This window comes from Sceloporus occidentalis, unplaced genomic scaffold, assembly GCF_023333645.1.
Source record: "Sceloporus occidentalis isolate IW3139 unplaced genomic scaffold, rSceOcc1.0.p SCAF_16, whole genome shotgun sequence".
Lineage (NCBI taxonomy): Eukaryota > Metazoa > Chordata > Lepidosauria > Squamata > Phrynosomatidae > Sceloporus > Sceloporus occidentalis.
The window spans coordinates 11,109,062-11,126,442 of NW_028316996.1; the positions used below are offsets into that span (position 1 = coordinate 11,109,062).

The 17,381-nt window shown below is 40.6% G+C and overlaps 2 protein-coding genes across 2 annotated transcripts in view; one reads left to right on the forward strand and one right to left on the reverse strand.

Moving 5' to 3' along the window:
* Positions 1-7,275, forward strand: part of LOC149303032 (tetratricopeptide repeat protein 37-like) — a 41,803-nt gene extending 34,528 nt beyond the window's left edge. The window contains exons 39-40 of the mRNA XM_089481804.1: positions 2,956-3,079; positions 7,198-7,275. Coding sequence (XP_089337930.1) covers positions 2,956-3,079; positions 7,198-7,275 — 202 coding nt within the window. The remainder of the gene's footprint in view (positions 1-2,955; positions 3,080-7,197) is intronic.
* Positions 7,276-9,931: 2,656 nt separating this feature from the next.
* LOC149303033 (protein FAM81B-like) overlaps positions 9,932-17,381 on the reverse strand; it is a 71,327-nt gene continuing 63,877 nt past the window's right edge. The window contains exons 5-8 of the mRNA XM_089481752.1: positions 14,207-14,313; positions 13,147-13,282; positions 11,258-11,453; positions 9,932-10,065 (exon numbers count right to left, since the gene is read on the reverse strand). Coding sequence (XP_089337878.1) covers positions 9,932-10,065; positions 11,258-11,453; positions 13,147-13,282; positions 14,207-14,313 — 573 coding nt within the window. The remainder of the gene's footprint in view (positions 10,066-11,257; positions 11,454-13,146; positions 13,283-14,206; positions 14,314-17,381) is intronic.

Consider the following 17,381-nt stretch of genomic DNA (forward strand, 5'->3'; position numbering starts at 1 on the left):
GATTTTTTGTTGCCACTATGCTGCTTCCATTTATGGTAAATGATGATTCAGATAGAATGGATAGATACAAATATAATCTAGAATAATTAGGTTAAAGACAAACAATGAAAGTTATATAAATAAAGATAAAAATCTAGCTGATCAACACTCCCTTCCTCCTGGTGTCAATGGACGCTGAGAAGGCCTTCGACAGGGTTTCGTGGGCCTTCCTGTTCAGAGTCCTCGAGAAGCTTGCCATTGGCCCCAGGTTCATTCAACTTGTTCGGGCTCTGTACTCCTCTCCCTCTGCCTATGTCCGTGTTAATGGTACCCTCTCCGACAAAATTGCCCTGGCTAATGGCACCAGGCAGGGTTGCCCTCTCCCCCCTCCTCTTCCTCCTATCGCTAGAACCCCTGGCCAATGCCATCCAGGCAAATCCTGCTATCACTGGCCTATCGGTGGGGGGTGTGGAATACAAACTTTCCATATACGCTGTGTCTGGTCACAAATCCACTTTCCTCTCTCTCGCACCTTACCTCTGAGCTACACCAGTTCCACGACCTATCCCAATATAAAATCAATCTGTAAAAGTCAGAAATTCTGGGTGTATGTGTCGCTCCCTCCATTAAAACGCAGATACAATCTGTCTACCCTTTCCGGTGGGCGGATTCCTATCTAACTTACCTGGGAGTTCATATCCCGGAGGACGCTGGTGGAGGTAAATTTCGCCCCCCTGCTATCCTCAGTCACCAAGGATCTTAAGAAATGGTCCTTCAACCACATCTCCTGGTTCGGGACGGTCGGAGTCCTTAAAATGAATATCCTCCCGCGCCTTTTATATCTACTTCAGACTCTTCCAGTCTATCTGACGCAAGCGTATCTTAAGAAATGGACCAGGACCTTTACGGGTTACGTTTGGTCCAACCGTCCCCCTAGGTTGGCCCTCACATACTTGATTGGAACTAAGGAACAGGCTGGCTTGGGCCTCCCGGACGTCGAGGGTTATTGGGTCGCCTCCCATCTCCGGAGGGTGGCGGAGTGGATGTCTTGCACCCACAAACAATGGGTGCTTATTGAAAATTCCCTTTTCCCTTTGGATATTGCCGCCATCCCGTGGCTACCACGTCACCATAGCCGGCCTGTTATCCCTAATCACCCGACCGTCACTCCAACACTCCGCGTCCTTCAGAGGACCCTCGCCAAGTACCCCCTCGCGACTTCCCCTGGCCCCTTGTCCCCCGTTTCGTCTAACCCTGACTTCCCCCTCGGCCTTAACCAGGCAGACATACAGTTTCTCCTGCCGGCACAGGAGCGGGTGCTCCGGGCTTCCCACCTTTTCACTGGGGAATCGGTCCGCCCCATCTCGGACTTTATACTTACCACATCCAGTGCCGGCACCGGAAGTTGTATACGCGTATTGCGTAGATGTCCCCCGCTGGCCCCGCAAGACACCCGGGAGTCTGCTCCGGTAAGTGAGGAGGACAGTGGTAGCATACCTCGGGCAGGGAGGAGGACAGGGGTAGCATATCTCGGGGAGGGAGGACAGTGGCAGCATATCTCGGGCAGGGAGGACAGTGGCAGCATATCTCGGGCAGGGAGGACAGTGGCAGCATATCTCGGGGAGGGAGGACAGTGGCAGCATATCTCGGGCAGGGAGGACAGTGGCAGCATATCTCGGGGAGGGAGGACAGTGGCAGCATATCTCGGGGAGGGAGGACAGTGGCAGCATATCTCGGGGAGGGAGGACAGTGGTAGCATATCTCGGGCAGGGAGGAGGACAGGGGCAGCATATCTCGGGCAGGGAGGAGGACAGGGGTAGCATATCTCGGGGAGGGAGGACAGTGGCAGCATATCTCGGGCAGGGAGGACAGTGGCAGCATATCTCGGTGAGGGAGGACAGTGGCAGCATATCTCGGGCAGGGAGGACAGTGGCAGCATATCTCGGGCAGGGAGGACAGTGGCAGCATATCTCGGGCAGGGAGGACAGTGGCAGCATATCTCGGGCAGGGAGGACAGTGGCAGCATATCTCGGGCAGGGAGGACAGTGGCAGCATATCTCGGTGAGGGAGGACAGTGGCAGCATATCTCGGGCAGGGAGGACAGTGGCAGCATATCTCGGGCAGGGAGGACAGTGGTAGCATATCTCGGGGAGGGAGGACAGAGTGGCAGCATGTTTTTTTGGTGCTTTTTTAAAGAAATATATACGGGGGCGGCCTATATCCGAGCCAATACGGTATATAATATGGCATTTTTGGAGACTTTGGAAATTATGCTAGCTTGACTAATATTCTTTAACATGAGAGAGGGTGGTATTTACCCTTACACTTTTGTATATAAGCGTCAGCGTTGGCTGTAATCTTTTTTTCCGGAACATTTTGAGTTAATATACTTTACTACATCAGTTTTGTATCTAATTTGTTGACAGAGATTGCATAGTTTAAGCTGGTACCTCAAATAAAGGTATCTTAATCACTTAGACAATGAAGAGCAATGTAAAGGTGTAAGTCGTTGCACGCGGTACAAACCTTGCCTACCGAAAACAGCATCATCGGTAGTTAATAGCTGGCGGTTTTATGTTAATGGGATTTTGAAACTTATGTTGTATCCACAGTTGGAAGAGCACAAGCATTGCGTGTGAAGTAGTCATAGATGTACACAATGCTATAAGGATTCTCTGCCAATATTCTGAACTTGTGATATATGTATAGACAGGTAGATATATATATATATATATATATATATATGTATATATATAATGGCATATGCCTATAGAAAGCCTAGAAGCATTTTAACATATCCATTATTAATCTTGGGAAACAACGGTGGTTATATGTAAAGCAAGAATATTCCAGGATATATTGGTTGCTATGGTGAATGCTCCACTTTTGTTCCAGAATTGTTCTTTCCACATAGCCCCCAATGTTTGCAGTGTTAAAATACTGAGTAGTTAATTGACCCATTTGTCTTTTCCTCAGGAAAACACGTCAGCTTTTGGAGAAGGTGGTCTATCAGAGTGCCTGCAGTGAAACGGTTGCATCGGTTGCTCGGTGGTACCTCTTGAGGCATTTGCATGCCAAAAACGATGACATGTTAATTGATGTAAGTCTCTGTTCTTCGTGCAGTGATTGTTCCTGACATGTCACTTTTGTAAAAACATCAATTAGCTGTGTCGCTCCAATATGTCGTGCTCAAACAGCACAAGACGTTATTTCCAGGAACCTTTCAGCTGCTCGGGATGTGTTAATCATAGTTAACATTTGTCAACGGATTACTTTTTTTTAAGCTGGTCTTTACATTTTTGGTGGTTTGTTTTTGGGGGCTTTTATTTTTTTATAGCTATTGTTGGCGGTTATTAAGAGCAGTTCCAGTACAAAATTTGAAAAGATTTCTTGTCATAATGGGAACCTGGTCCAAACTCCAAGAGGATCCAATTTATACTTTCCTTTTTTTATAGATGACAGGCTTTTAGCTGGACAACCTCCGCTTACCCCAGAAATATATTTAAAACCAGGGATGCACCGATATATCGCTGGCCGAAATATATCGTCCGAAAAGGGCATTATCGGCAAAATGCCAAAAAAAATAATAAATAATCGTCTGCAGGGGGTGGGCTGCTTACCTGCGCGTTCAATAAAAGCTATGATTGAGAAAAATATTTTGTTTTTATTTCCTTTTATTTTCCAACCTGCCCCCCCCCAGTTATGCACATCTGCCCCCAGGCTTGCCACTCTGCCCCAGAAATGCCTTATACCTCCCTATATGCCACTCTGCCCCATAATATCTCTGGAGGCAGAGTGGCACATAGGGGGTCAAAATGCATATCATGGGGCACAGTGGCATATAGAGGGTTAAAAGGCATATCATGGGGCACAGTGGCATATAGGCGGTATAAGGCATTTCTGGGGCAGAGTGGCAAGCCTGGGGGCAGATGTGCATAACTGTGCAGGTTGGAAAATAAAAACAAAATATTTTTCTCAATCATAGCTTTTATTTAAAAAAATAAATTTACTGGTAAAACTTTTTTCCTATATGGTCGTCTTATATTCAGGCTTTTTCGTTTTTTTCCTAAATTAATATTCAGATTTTGGGGGGCTCGTCTTTTAATCAGGTTCGTCTTATAATCGAGCAAATACGGTGTATATATTTATATATATATATATATAATTGTTAACAGCAATCACACTGCTATCATGCACAGGCATACCTAGATTCCAGCATGTACTGGCTGTTATTGAAATCACACTCCTATCATGCCCAGGTTCTAGCATGTACTGGTTGCCTGGGCATGATAGGAGTGTGATTGTTGTTAATCATATCTATATATATATATATATATATTAATGTTGTTATTGCATCTTTTGTCTCATTTTGGTGTGTTACTTACTTTTAATAAAGTGTGGTAATTTTTCGGCAGTGGCTGCTTCCTGACCGCATTCCCCCAAACACAGCCATAAGGAGCATGCCTTCACCTGTCCCAATGCATTCTCCTCTCATGGTTGGGTTCTGGGTTGAAGTTAGCTGAAGGCCGTCTATTTGACTTGTGCACAGCAAGCAAAATCTATTTTTTGTTTCGGTTCCAACCATTTGGCTCAGACGAACTTCGGGGTTTTTTTTTAAATCAGAACATTCAGGGGGCATTCCCAAAGGGTGAGGTCCCCGACACATTCTGGACTCCCCTTTCATTATAGAAGTTAAAAGAAAGAGTTAGGACAGTTAGAGGTGCAATAGTAGTAGTCCACCGGGGCCTAGGCAGGCAGACACTGGCAGATGCTAGACACATGCAGCCCCATGGAGCAGGACTGTACTTCCCCAATATTGCATATTATAATATCTGGTTTTGTGATCAGTATTTATTTATAAATGAAGAATAATATGATGAAAAGCTAATAAATATCAATATAAATATCAACTTAAATTACAGGTTTGGCTGGCAGTGTAAATGGGCAACTGTTTTGAACTGAAACTCAGTCGCACTGTGTGCAAGCCCAGTAAAATACCTAGTTTTGTCACCAATATTTATTTATCAATAAAGCATAATAGATGATATGATAGAAAGATAATAAAAAATAACTTGTCCACAAATTACAGGTTTGGCTTCAAAATCAATCAACTAAACTCAGATACAGAGTCTCTCCCACGTTACCTCTTCAAAGAGAGCCAAAAAGGCTTGTAATGGCGGCTACGCGTGGCGACGAATCGTGACACATTTTTTTTAGAACTTTTGCAGGTCGCTGTTGTCAGTTTCATCGAGGATCGCCCTCGTGTTCTTTGGGAAAAAAATCGAATGCCATCAGAATCTGATGCTGTAAGACCTGAATATAACTTAATATATGGAGTGTTTTGAGTCACGATAGGCTGTCTTTTGTTGCCACTGTGCTGCTTCTGTTTAGGGTAAATGATGATTCAGATAGAATGGATAGATAAAAGTAATCTTTTTGTTAAAGTGTTATACAATCAGCCTCCAGCAGCACATATTTACAATAGTGCTTGACAGGCAATTTTCGTTAAAAATAAAGTTTTTTTACGAAAATAAATGTGCCAGTCTACCGCTTAGGATTTTGGAACGTCGGTTTGCATAGAATCCCTCTGAAAGGAACATGGATGGTTTAAAAAAAAACCAAAAAAAAAAAACATGAAACTGAAAATAGTAACATTTCATATGAAGACATACCTTGTGTAGTTAGTACATTAAAATATTGAATTGCATTTAAACCGCTGCATTTCAAATTAACCCTTCTCGGGGCATCCAACAGCTGTTAAAGTAACAGATATAATGCTTTTAGGGCTGCAACTAACGATTATATTAGTTGGCCGATTATTTTTCGATTAATCGGATAAAAAAATTAATGTACATTTTTCATTTATTTAAAATAATTTAATAAACAAACAGGATGTTAAAAACAAACAGCAGAATAAAAAACTGATAAAAATGCATTTCTTGCTTTTATTTCCCAACCTGCCCGTTGTCCACATTTGAGCCCAGGCTTGCCACGCTCCCTCCCAGGCTTGCCACGCTGCCTCCCAGGCTTGCCACGCTGCCTCCCAGGCTTGCCACGCTGCCTCCCCCACATATGCCTTATATACCTTTTATATGCCTTATACCCCCAGATATGCCACTGTGCCCCCAGATATGCCTTATACCCCCAGATATGCCACATACCCCCAGATATGCCACTCCGTCCTCCCCAGATATGCCTTTGACCTCCAGATATACCACTCCGTCCTCCCCAGATATGCCTTTTACCCCAGTATGCCTTTGAGCTCCAGATATGCCACTCCGTCCTCCCCAGATATGCCTTATACCCCAGTATGCCTTATACCCCCTGATACGCCACTCCGTCCTCCCCGGATATGCCTTATACCCCAGTATGCCTTATACCCCCTGATATGCCACTGCACACCCTGGTATGCCTTATACCCCCCAGATATCCCATAGTGCCCTCATAGATTCACAGACCCGTTCACAGCACACTGACACAATACTTTTATAAATAAATACATTAATAATCTTCACTGCCCCCAGGATTTAGATTCCCTTTAATTTGCCCCCCCCCCTTACCTCTAACTGCACCGTAAGTTAACTTTAATTAAATTAACCCTAAAGACCCCATCAACTGTAGCTGCCCCTAAATTAACCCTAAAGACCTCATCAACAATAGCTGCCCCTAAGTTAACCCTAACGATCCCATCAACCATAACTGCCCCTAAATTAACCGTAAACACCGCATCAACCATAACTGCCCCTAAATTAACCCTAAACACCCCATCAACCATAACTGCCCCTAAATTAACCCTAAACACCCCATTAACCATAACTGCTCCTAAATTAACCCCCACCTCCCCTAACTTTCTGCAACCCAAATATTAATTTTATACTTAGATGAGTTCCTGAGCCATGTGGACGCTATAGGAAATGGGCGGGGCCAATCATGAGTGGGACTGGAAGAAGGGCGGGGCCAATCGGCAGAGTAGTAACTGCTGTGAGTCACACTGAATGAACTGGATTATAAAATGAGGGGTATTTTTCAGCATTTGCTCTAAAAATAAAAAACCCCCCCTCATTTTATAATCGATAAAAATCGATATAACTAATCGATAATGAAATTCGTTGGCAACGATTTTCATTATCGATTTTATCGATTAGTTGTTGCAGCCCTAATTACTTTTGATTTGTATGTCTTATCCACTAAAATGATTTCTTTTTTTTTTTTTTGCAGGTACTTTTACAAAATGCCAAAGCAAAAGGAGATGACAGGGTTCTCAATCTGTACAGTCAGCTTGTCGCAGCCTCGTAATTTCAAAATCTATCCAGGCTGCACTTTATCACCCAGGACCAGATGAACACATTTTATGGGGAGCTGTCACATCCCAGATAACTCACCTATAAGCCTTAAGGGGACACTCCAGCCAACATATGCGTGTTAATGCATATAATAGCCCAGAGGTCCCTTTAAATTTCTGTCATGTCCCTTTTGGAAATGCATGGAAGATTCTGCAGAATCCCCCCACATTCAGGAGATGTATTTGGATGAATACATCAATTTACATGTATTACATTAGCTGCCAGTTAGCTCCAGTGCTTGCTCATGAATGCTGGGGGTCTATTTAATGGGAGCACCTTCCTGCCACTGATTGGCTGCTCGAAGAAACCAATCAGTGACAAGAATTGTTGGACCATGGAGGAGGGGCTGCAGCCTGTATGCTACATATTTACGATATTTGTGATAATGCAGAGCAAAACCACAATTGTGTTAAAACTTATTTTGTGCATTAACAAATTGCCCTGGCTATGGCTTTGATGTGTGTACAAGCTTGAAAATAAATATCTAAATAAATGTAAAAATGGCAGACAAAGCAATTGGTTTCCAGTTTTGGTTTTATCTAAGATGTAGCACTTCCCATTGAAGAATGGTCATCTGAGGACAAGCAGCCAAACTAGTGCTCAAAACTTGACTGGTGGGAAAGCCTGGCTGGCTTTGGAGTGTAGGATGAAGTCCATGGGGACCTAATATGGAACAATCAGCCCTACACGCAGTACATTCATTGAACACGCAACTAGGACATGTTACTTCCCCTGTCTACAATGTTATTTAGTGGTTTCTCATATGACTTCTGATATTTCATGTTGCATAGAAAAGAAGTGACACTTTTTATTTTAAACATCAGTCATTTTCCAAATCGGTAACTTGTATTTTTGCGGTAAATCTAGTGCTGTCTGGTATCCTAGTAAAGCGTAACATCACAGAGGCGTGCTGTAGAGGAGACAGATAAAGTGATGTTTTAGTTATGTAGCTGGAGGTGTTTTGGAGGAAAAAAGGTCAGACAAGAATTACTATTTTGGTAAATTTTTAATGACAGATGACAAGTTAGTTGGCAGGATGCTCGACTTCCAAAACCTTTAAATGCATATTGCAGTTCATCTTTAAATCAATCCAGATTCTTATTGCATTGCAATTCCATGTGTATGATGTTTTTTGTTATTTTTTTTTCTCCTGCTTACATTCTCTGTTTGGTTTTCAATCAGTAGAAACCCAACTCAAATTTTTCTTAGTTAAATGAGACTCAATTTATGGGTTTTCAACTTCTTCAAATATATGGAAAGTTAGTTCGAGGCAACTTGTCTTGATTGGCTTTAGAAAAGACTATAGATGCAATGTCATGTAATTACAGTATAAAGTTGAAGACGTTTTCACCTTAAAATATCAATCACATTGTAATATTCTGTTGCATATGGAATGTGAAGCAATGAAAAATATGTTGAACATCCGTGCCAATAAAAATATAACCTGTAAAGTGTGTATCTCTGCATTTCCAATCTACCTGGTTTATATGAAATATAACATAATTATAAGATAATATTATTAGATAATTAAATTGTTTAATGAAAAAGAACACAATTATTAATTTCTCCACTGCAAGCTATCGTGTTTTATTTTTGTACCTTTACGTTTAAAACAGTTTCAATTTCTTGCTTAGCTTCATGTAAATGTATTAGGAAAATTTTAAAATGTCAGATTTTTTCCCCTGTTTAGAAGTCTTCCCACTCATTTCAATTTCTCAGTGATCTAAAATTTCTTGTCACTGTTAGGCGGCTTCAAATGTCAATCCTTGACAAGGCAAACTCCCATTGATTTTATTGGAAGTACTTACTGTCACTGACTGACAACTCAAGCAGCCAATCGGCAGCAAGAAATTTAAGTACCTTGCAGAGTAACTTAATATGCAGTAAATACAGATAAATCAGATACTATAGGATGTGTTGTCTGATTCCACATAATTCTTATCCTCAAATGAAAGTTAGTACCAGAAAGTAAAACATCTCAGTATGGTTTGACTGATATTGGATATGGTTACCCCATTTTCATTTTTTTTTTCAAAAATGCATTTTAAACCAATTCTACACACACCATAGTGTTTTATTGACTAAAGTGGAAGATGTCATTTCAACGAATGGACCTCACTATATATTTTGAAGGTCCAATACGTGTGAGCTTCTGCTGCACGCCGCATCCCTGTATAATGCACGGTCAAGTTAGTGTCAATTCTTCAAAGTCCCCCCGCTTATTGATGAGCGCATTATGCAGGGATAGCTCAGCCATTGTTAGCGAAGAAACTTGTCAGAGATGATCCTTCATTGAGCTGAATGAATTCAGTTGAACCCGCAACAACTTCAAATTTCTTCTGTGAACGCCTGCTTTACTGAATAAACCTCTGTTTTCTTCCTTCAATACAATCCAGATAATATCTAGGTGACTGATTCACTTTTACAGCATCTACTATTTAGGTAACTGATCTAATTTATTTCAGCTTTAGGATCATCTTCAGCCTGGACATAATCTTCCTATACTTTTTTTTTGTATACGTATATTGATCTGGATTATTATTTAGTCTATTCCTTTCTCTCGTGTAATTTAATGCACCAGCAGCTCTAAATGAAACTGTCGGACAATCTCAAACATCCTTCAGCTCAACAATCTTGCGTCTGATCTGCTTGATGTCTTTCTGGACTTTCTTGGACTCTAATTTCACCTTTGTCTCTTGTATTTGCTGGAGGGAATTAAGAGACTCCTGTATTGCTTGAAATCCTGTTAGAAAAGAAAATATTAGAGGGAGAAAAAAAATGCAATCATTTTAACATGTTAATTTAATTGTACAAAAGGTAGCTGTATGCGTATTAAATGTTACAAGAAAGACCCGTTTTCACTCTGCAGAGCATTGTTCTTTCCTTGTAATAACAGCAATAGTTTGTTCTTCCGGACCACCTCCACAAAATTTAACGCATATATGTTATTTAAATAAATTAGAGTTACTCATTTGTGCCTGCTCACCTAGTACGATGACTGAATAATAAATAACAAAGCGGGGGAATCAGCCGTTGAATATTTATTGCATGTTAAATGTTGTTACTTAAAATCACAAAGATAATGAGTTGCTGCTCCCTTATATGTACCAATGATCGACTAAGGACCCTTTAATAAACTCAAGTAAGTAAAACTACAGACTACAGTATATCAAGCAATAGGACAGTACTTATAAAAACTATATAAAGAGACGTAATGTAAAATAAATCTTAATTCCCTGTACAAAGAATGAGTCACGTCCTACCTAGGATATTCAGCTCTTAGTCTCTACCTCTCTCTCCCTCTCCCTCGCTCAGTGTCCCTTATAACTAATGTTAAACAGTTTGTATATCACGATGTGTGCATGCAAGCTCAGCTTTTGGCTTACATTTATTTTCACTTCATGAAGTCAGTACCCAGAACTGGGCAGTTACAGGTTATGATCAGTGGGCCCAAGAAATAAATGACCCTGAGCTTTATTCGATGAACAGTCAGCCTCCGTGATGTGAAAATGTCTCTCACAAAGGCTAATTTGTTCTTTCAGAAGGCATAGTTAAACAGGGTAAGTTAAAGGTTTTCATGGCGACCCAACTGACCGTTTAGTGAACATGTCCCGCTGCGGTTGACCGTTGGGATCCAAAACATTTTGGCAAAGGAACATATACCTGACCGTTCAGTGTGGATGCAGATCTGACATATTGGTAGCTTAGCCTGCTGTACAGGCCAACAGGCTATCACGGTTTAACTAGTATTTGAGATATGTCATATACATAACAGTATATAAAGAAGCACAGTATTATTTGCTTGGTGCTGTTGAATATTCCTGGAGAAGTCACATATATGTGTATACTGGTATTTGGAGGAGGCACAGTGGGCATCATACAAGTCTTCTCATGTAACCTGGTGCGTTAAACCTGCCCTGGGCTTTATTACTTACCTGCTCTGTATTCACTTTTTATATTCTGCAACTCATCCCAGATTTCTGCTTCCATTTTGCTCATTCTTGCACTCATTTTGTCCTCTGCGTGTTTGAGCCTGTTCAGTTTAGATTCAAGTTTATGAATTTGACCCTTATTGTCTAATTTTTCAGTAAGATGATGTAAATTCTCTTGAAACCTGTTGTCTGTCGCATCCTGTAAAATACATTGAGATTTTTATTTTTTTTTAAACGAATTGTAAAATCAATTGAGGTCTATTGATTTTTTTTTTCTATTCAGGAAAAATATCCTTAAGATAGTATGCTTCTATAAAATCAACAATGTCAAATCTTTTAAAACTAGGAGATTATGCATTCTTTAAGAAATAGTGACAATATTAACTTCCTCCACTGGATTTAATATGTTTGGTAACCTTTTATTTTAGAATTACAGAGCACCAGGAGATTCTGTAGCGCTATTACACTATTACTTTAGATCCTGGAGGCAGCAATCAATAAATGCGCAGCCCATGAAAATCGTGGTCACAATAACATTTTCTGATTTTCCTTTTTTTTTTTTATTGTGTGTGCTTTAAAATTAGGTTAAGTTAATAAAATGACAGATTTCTTGTTATTTATTATTACAGCTTTGGATTCTGCGTTAGATACATTGACAGTAGATAACAACCTTTTCAATTTTTCATATTTCAAAAGTTTATCCTAATGATGCCAAGAATGACAAATAACATGTCAAAAATCAGATTTGTTTTGATATTTAGTATTTCAAGAAACACAAGTACCAATCCAGGTGAGTCACCGGCTCTGAAAGGGTATTATTTATTCTATTATATGATCCCCATCATACTAATTTACCTATTTCTCCATGGAGTGGGGGCAGCGGGTACTGGAATTTGACAAATTGTGAAGAAAATGTATTTTTAGCGAGCGCTTACTGCTTTGCCTGATGCAAAAGCAACTTTACAAGTTGATGTGCATTAGTCTTCAGGTATTAAAATATATTTAGCACCATAAAAGAAAAAGTATATAGTGTTAACTTTTTTTTTTTAAAATAAAACAGTGACCTTCCCCTAAAAGAACACATTCCTATCAGTAGATGATAATGTATACATAATATAATAAAATAGTATCCTTGCATACTAGTTTAAAGTCTTCAGTATATCCATCACAAAGCAACCAGTAGGTAGAATCAGGAAAAGCCCACATGAAACGTGTGTTGCACCCTCCAGTGCAGTGTGAGGCTGCAACACTAAATGTCTACTTCATCCTGTAGGTCTCGTCCGCTTTCCAGATCTTCTCCTGAGTCCGTAACGTCGCTTGATTCTTCAGCAGGGTTCACTGTATATCTTCTTATAACTACGAACTTTACAATGCTGCAATCTTGTATACTAAGCTCTCCTTCACATACACTTTGATTTTTTTTTTTTTTGTATTGTATTTTTTTTTTATAAAAACACTGTTACTCTATATAAGCTTTTCTCTTTAATATTGATATATATATATATATATATATATATATATATATATATATATATTGTAATAGTGGAAGACTAATGCACGTCAATGAATGTTCAGGTTGTACAGTACCTTTTGCCTCACATATAGCACTAAGCACACGTTATCACTACAAATACATTTATTTCACTATTACTGTTTCCATGTGGGGGAAACACACATGTTTAGGGCTGCTGCTGTGTGGCATAGAGGCTGAGTTACAATCACATTTGTTTGTTTTGTTCAATTGTGCTGGACGTCCTGAAAATACACTTAAGAATGTTTGAAGCCTACCATTCCTCTCTACTGGGCTAGTATGGGTGAAAGGATTTTAGGGGGATATTGTTGTCCCATTCAATGTAGTCTCGTCATTTTTAGAGAACATATTGCATTCTTACCATTTTCTCTCTCACAGAATTAAGAAGCTTTTCTATATGTTGAGCCTGCTCTTGATCAGACCTTTGTAGCTGAGATTCTGTCCACCTCCGCTGATTTAGGATTTGGTCTTCTATGTCTTTAACTAGACCTCCAATTCTAGGAACCAAGAGATGCTGTCAAATTCATTATAGGTTTTATATTCTCTAAACAGCTCAGAAGTAAGGAAGTTTTAAATATTTCACTTTTGACATGTATCCCTGCTAGAATCAGTTTGGGCTCAGATGGGGATTTTCCAGGTTTGTGACTTAAGGTGGACTTCACCACAGCTAGGGTGAATCATAAAACCATAATTCAATTCAGGACTGAAACGCCTGATACTCATATATTATTATTTAATGTTCAGCATCTAACAGAATCTGAATATATAATTCAGCTCTTATATCTACCAGTGATTTCAGCCCATGTACAAAGTTTCCGGTTTCGCTGCTGTGATCATTGTATAAGAAAAAACACTTAAAAAATACTACTCAGCACAGGCTGCACAAAGCTCTTTTTATCTTTGATTCCATGATAGATTTCCAAAAAACATGCTACAGGTGGTCTAAAAACAATGTAGTAAGGTGGGACTTGCGTAACATTACATTCGCAACTTTGATCACAAACACTGGGTGAGGAAGCATAGGATTAGGGATATACTCTAAATCCTGCTTTTGTGTAACTACTACCGGTATATATATATATTTTGATAGAGTGTGTGTGTGTGTGTGTGTGTATATATGTATATATGTATGTGTATGTATAAATATATAAAATAATGTGTCTCAAAAATTGGTTGGAAATGTCAGTTAAGTTATTTTGCAAGAACATTTTTCGAATACTATAGTGACTCAGCCATACACATAAAATATTGTTATAATACAATAAAACAATGAGTCTGGCTATAAGTTGTCAAGACTGCTAAAAAGTCCAGTTTCCTTATTTAATTGTATTGATTCAGTTTCTTGTTTTATGCCAACCAAGTCATTAGACTGAGGCTCTTATTTCTGTGCACAGCAACATTAAAGTAATTAGAATACATACTTGATTTCTAGAAGTTGGAACTCGTGGTGCTGCTTCCCTTGGGCACTCTTTACTTTGCTGCTTTGTTCAGAAATGGACGTTTCCATTCTTCCTAATAGCTGCATTACCTAAAAAAAATTCAGCAGGGAACACTGTGTTAAGCCAGTCCATCAGTTCTTACATTAACTATGCATCGCTTACTCTGAGCACTCAGGAGACAGATTGCATGGACTGAGGTTGATTCCGCATTTGCCAAGGGTATCACAAACGCTGCAGAGGTTTGATTAAATGAGGGCGACCCATTTCAGAATTGTTTTGCTCCCTATCACGTGTCCATACCTGTCCAGACATGGGGTAGCATTCTAGTGGAGAGAAGAGCATTAAAAGTGATACCTTTTATTGGGACAATAAAAGTTGTAGACACACAAGCTCTTGGGACCTCGGAGATTCCACCTCTTCGGCCCTGAAGGCTTATGTGACTCTGATCCTGGACAAGTACGACTGTATGTTCTACATGCTATGAAACTGAACGGGGAGTGAGATAAAGAACGGCAACTTACCTAGAAGGCAGCATTAAGCCTCCTGACCGGAGGGTCTGATTGTATAGGCCTACAGAACGTGGCATTTGCAAATGGATTCAATGTAAGATATCCGGCACTTCATTCATCTTAGTGTTTAAAATATATAAAAAGTCTGTTTTCTTAGCGAATTATTCATAAAAGGTCAGTGAACTAGTTCGTAAACTAAACCCAGATTATGCACGCTCGACTATCAGTTAAATCAAATTATTGGTACCAGCAATGAATGCGTGGCGTTGCATACGTTTTTAGATTGTTGCATGATAACAGGCAATTATTTAGTCCAGCATTGTTAACGTGTGTTTCCATAATAAACGTTTTCTCTAGGTATATATGGCATTTTCAGCGAGCACGCAGAAAAGACAGGAACGCAATGCTGACAACCTGTGTATTATGCTACGAGTAATAAAAAGCATAGAATCTGCTGTTAGAAATCACATGCGCAGCAATTTCTACTAACATAGGCCAAGACCTTTAAATGTGAACCCTGTTCTGCTAATTCCATTGATTAACGTGGTCACATCAAGTATCATATCCCAAATTAAAATACACAGATTTAGCACCAATAAAATAACATTTTACAATTACCGTATTTTTCGCTCCATAAGACGCAGTTTTTTTCCTCCCAAAGTAGGATGAAAAATCAGCCGCGTCTTATGGAGCGAAGATGCAGGCAGGCAGGCAGGGAGGGGGGGGCAACGATATACCGTATTTATCGGCGTATAACACGCACTTTTTTAACTAAAATCCGGAGCTTAAACCCTACCTGCGTGTTATACGCCGATAAATCCGGGGTCGCAACTGAGGCAGGCGGCGGCGGCCGCCAGCAGAGGAGTCCTGGATTTCTGCCAGTCAGGGGGGCCCAAGGGGTGCCGAGCGGTTGCTGAAGACAACCGCTCGGCAACTCTCGGGCCCCCCTGCCTGACAGATATACAGGAATCCTTTGCTGGCGGCGGCCGCCACCGCCGCCTGCCTCAGCGCTTCAACTCCTGTGTTGGAAGCGTTTGTCTCGGGTGCCGGCGCTTTACGCTGGGCGCCGGCATATGACGTCAGACGCCGGCGCTCAGCAGTGAAGCGCCGGCACCCGAGACAAACGCCTCACGCTTCCAACACAGGAGTTTAAGGTAAGTGACCGGGGCGGGGGGGGGGAGATCCTGAGAAGGGGGGGTTAGGGAGTTAGAGGGGAGATCCTGAGAAGGGGGGGTTAGGGAGTTAGAGGGGAGATCCTGAGAAGGGGGGGTTAGGGAGTTAGAGGGGAGATACTGAGAAGGGGGGTTAGGGAGGGAGGTCTTACTGTGTGTGTCTTACTGTGTGTGTGTGTCTCACTGTCTCACTGTGTCTGTGTGTGTCTTACTGTGTCTGTGTGTGTCTTACTGTGTCTGTGTGTGTCTTACTGTGTGTGTCTTACTGTGTTCATAGCTTATTCAGTTATTGTAATAAATATTTTAGCCCATTTTTTAGCTCAAAATATTTTTTCCTTTTTTTTCTCCTCTAAAATCTAGGTGCGTCTTATCAGCAGGTGCGTCTTATAGAGCGAAAAATACGGTATGTATAATACAAGAACGGCTCCAACCATCTCGCAGGAGAAACTCACCGGCTCTGTCACGCATCAGTGTGTAGTATGTTTAGCCTTTTGGAAATTGCTCTAAAAATTTTGCTCCAAGAATCAAAAATAGCTCCTACCTATTATCATTTGCTTTGACCTTTCACGTACTTAAACCCCGTCAATAAGTCTCAACAAAGAAATCCCCGTATACATCTGCATTCCCTATGTTAAAAGCACAGACGCACTAAACATCCTTTTTTTTTCTTTCTTCTAATTACACATTCTTTTTGTCTTGATCTATTCTTGGCGTAGGTTACACATAATTATTGCTAGCTTGATTTGACAGAGCTGTGTGATTGTATTCCCTGCTTTTTGTGACTTGGTGAATCATCTTCCTCCTTGGGTACATTCCTTAATAATGCCGTTTGGCTGCGTGCTTTAAATCACTTTTTCGGTTTGAAATAATATGAAATCTAGATATATGATGTTATTTTTAACTTTCTCCATTTCCCCAACTTTCACAACTGCACACATTCTGACAGATGTATTTATTCTATAAAATATTTATAGAGGAACTGCCTGCAGCTGGATCACTGAGTGACTTAACAAAAATCCCAAAGGAGATCAAAACTGTCCAATATGCCAATATGTCCAAATCTGCATATCCGATTAAAATCTTTAATGTCAAGTATCATGAAATAAAGCAAAATTTAACATGTGTCGGGTATCTGTGTATAGCTGAACTCAGAGCACTAGTGCAAGCTGACTGTTGATTTAATGTGAGGTATAGGATAATGTTCACAATTGTCCCCAAAAAATGAATCCATAGCATAACAATAGAAGGTTAGACATTTACCCCCTTCTTCTGCGGATATAGGGCATTCTTACCCGGGAATGGCGTTGTAGCTGCGTATACATGACGTTTGCACAGCGTCCTCAGGCTTGTATAAGCTTGGATGTACAACACACTGTACAGTGCAGCGGCAGAGTGACATCTACACCTGCACTAAGAGACGCAACCTCTGGAGAAGCCCCTGGTAGTGAACTCCCCCCCAAATCACTTTTAAATACC